General features: G+C 39.9%; 2 protein-coding genes across 2 annotated transcripts; one reads left to right on the forward strand and one right to left on the reverse strand.

The window, feature by feature from the left end:
• Positions 1–479: 479 nt before the first annotated feature.
• LOC141632663 (uncharacterized) lies at positions 480–1,138 on the reverse strand. Its single transcript, XM_074445188.1, has 2 exons — positions 1,127–1,138; positions 480–1,028 (listed from the first exon to the last, which is right to left on the reverse strand). Exons 1-2 carry the CDS (start codon positions 1,136–1,138, stop codon positions 480–482), a joined length of 561 nt encoding a protein of 186 aa, XP_074301289.1.
• A 153-nt stretch (positions 1,139–1,291) lies between these two features.
• On the forward strand, positions 1,292–1,669 carry LOC141632664 (uncharacterized). Its single transcript, XM_074445189.1, has one exon. It carries the CDS (start codon positions 1,292–1,294, stop codon positions 1,667–1,669), a length of 378 nt encoding a protein of 125 aa, XP_074301290.1.
• Positions 1,670–1,898: the final 229 nt, after the last annotated feature.

The following is a 1,898-nucleotide window of genomic DNA, read 5'->3' on the forward strand; positions in this document are numbered from 1 at the left end:
CAAGTCCATTAACGAAAATAAACATTCACGGATTAATTAAGGCCCGTGAAACATCAATCCACTCGATTGAGCAGTTTGAAACACCTCGATCGAGAACTTCAGCCAACAAACCATTCGATCGAGTAGAAATATTACTCGATCGAGTAACCTTGAATTTCAGCAATTTGGTTGAGTATAGCAGATTGCTCGATCGACCTCCTCAGCTTGTGAAACCACTCGATCGACTAAGAAAAGTCTTCGATCGAGTGCTCTTCATCCGAAACAGCTCCAAACTCGTAGCCGACTGCTTCGTAGACCATTCCTTCACGCATCCCAATGTAGTATCTTGCTCTTAAAATCCAGTCTCCTCAAAATGTATGCAAAACACGACGAAAGTTGTACGATTTCACTACTTTCACGTTCTTTTTTTTTTGGTGAAATGTAAGTAATCTCATTAAGCACAAACCAAGGTTACATGATACATCATAAGTTATACTAGCTTATATCAATATTTGTTCAAGCCATTGCCTATCACTAATCCTCTTAACTCTACTCATCTGTCCTAACAATTTGATTTTCATCAAAGCTCTGCAATGCATAGACAGGACATCAGGACGCAACAGTACACCTTCTATCCTAGAAGCATTCCTTTGCTGCCAGACAGCATAATATCCACTCATAAAGACAGGTACACATACCAGCTTCTTAAGAACAAGCCATTTCCTTCTTCCTAACCAGATAATTCCATTCCCACAAGGCATAGGAATCTGCAACCAGCTACACAGGGAGCTCAGCACAGCAATGACATACCCGTAATGCTGGAAGAGATGTGGGATTGTCTCCTTATCAATACCACAGATGCAACACAGTTCATCAGGACATATACCAATTTTATACAAGCGAACTTTAGTATTTAAAGCATTCTTCAGAATGAGCCAGTTCAGGAAGCAATGCTTAGGTATAGCCCAATTACACCAGACTAGCTTAGCCCAGCCAACTTTTGGTTCTTTGTGACGAAGCCATTCATAGCCAGACTGCACACTATATCCCTTAGGATCATCAAGCCAAATACCATTCAGGTAACCAGTAGAAAGAGCATCCCTAGTCCTACTTTCACGTTTATTCCTTCGAAATAGACAAGACGAACCAAAGTAGCCATTTCGGGGCATAATGCAATATAAACAGTACATGGAAATACGTGCAAAAATAAGCTAAAAAGACTATACAAAATGCACGTATCAGCTAGCGTTAGTTTTATGTCGTATTCAATTTGTCAAAAGTTAAATATGGGTCAATTACGTGTGTTACTAACATGACCTTTCAGATGGGTGACAGATCTCTTAAACGCCCTCTAGGTTTTTTAGAGGATGTTCCAGTTAGAGTGGGGAAATATTTTATTCCAGTTGACTTTATTGTTATGGATATGTCTGAGGACTCCCAAGTCCATATTATTCAAGGTAGACCATTCCTTCACACAGTTGGGGCGGTCATAGATGTCAGGGATGGTAGTCTTACACTACTAATTGGGGATGATAAAATCACCTTTATTCTTGATAAAGCATTAAATCATCCTAGTTTAGAAGCTTCTTGTCATATGATACATGCTATTGAGCGTACTATTGATGAATGCCTTTCTTTGTGTTTGGATAGGAATCAGTTTGACGCCCCTGCTGTTGCATCAGGACCATGAAGAAAGGAAGTAGATGAGATAGAGAGGTTGATCTATGGAGATAAGCCTCACCCTAAGAAGGTTTACAGCTTTGACGTAAGTGTTGACTTGGAAGCTAAGTTAGACGCCCTGGAAGCTGAGATATTCAAAGATGAACCCGTCCATGTGGTAAATGAAGATGTGATTAATCCTATGTTAGAAGATGCTATATATCCTTTTCCTGTCAATGATAGGATAGGTTTGGACGAGC

The sequence above is a fragment of the Silene latifolia genome, chromosome Y (assembly GCF_048544455.1).
Source record: "Silene latifolia isolate original U9 population chromosome Y, ASM4854445v1, whole genome shotgun sequence".
NCBI classification, from domain to species: Eukaryota; Viridiplantae; Streptophyta; class Magnoliopsida; order Caryophyllales; family Caryophyllaceae; genus Silene; species Silene latifolia.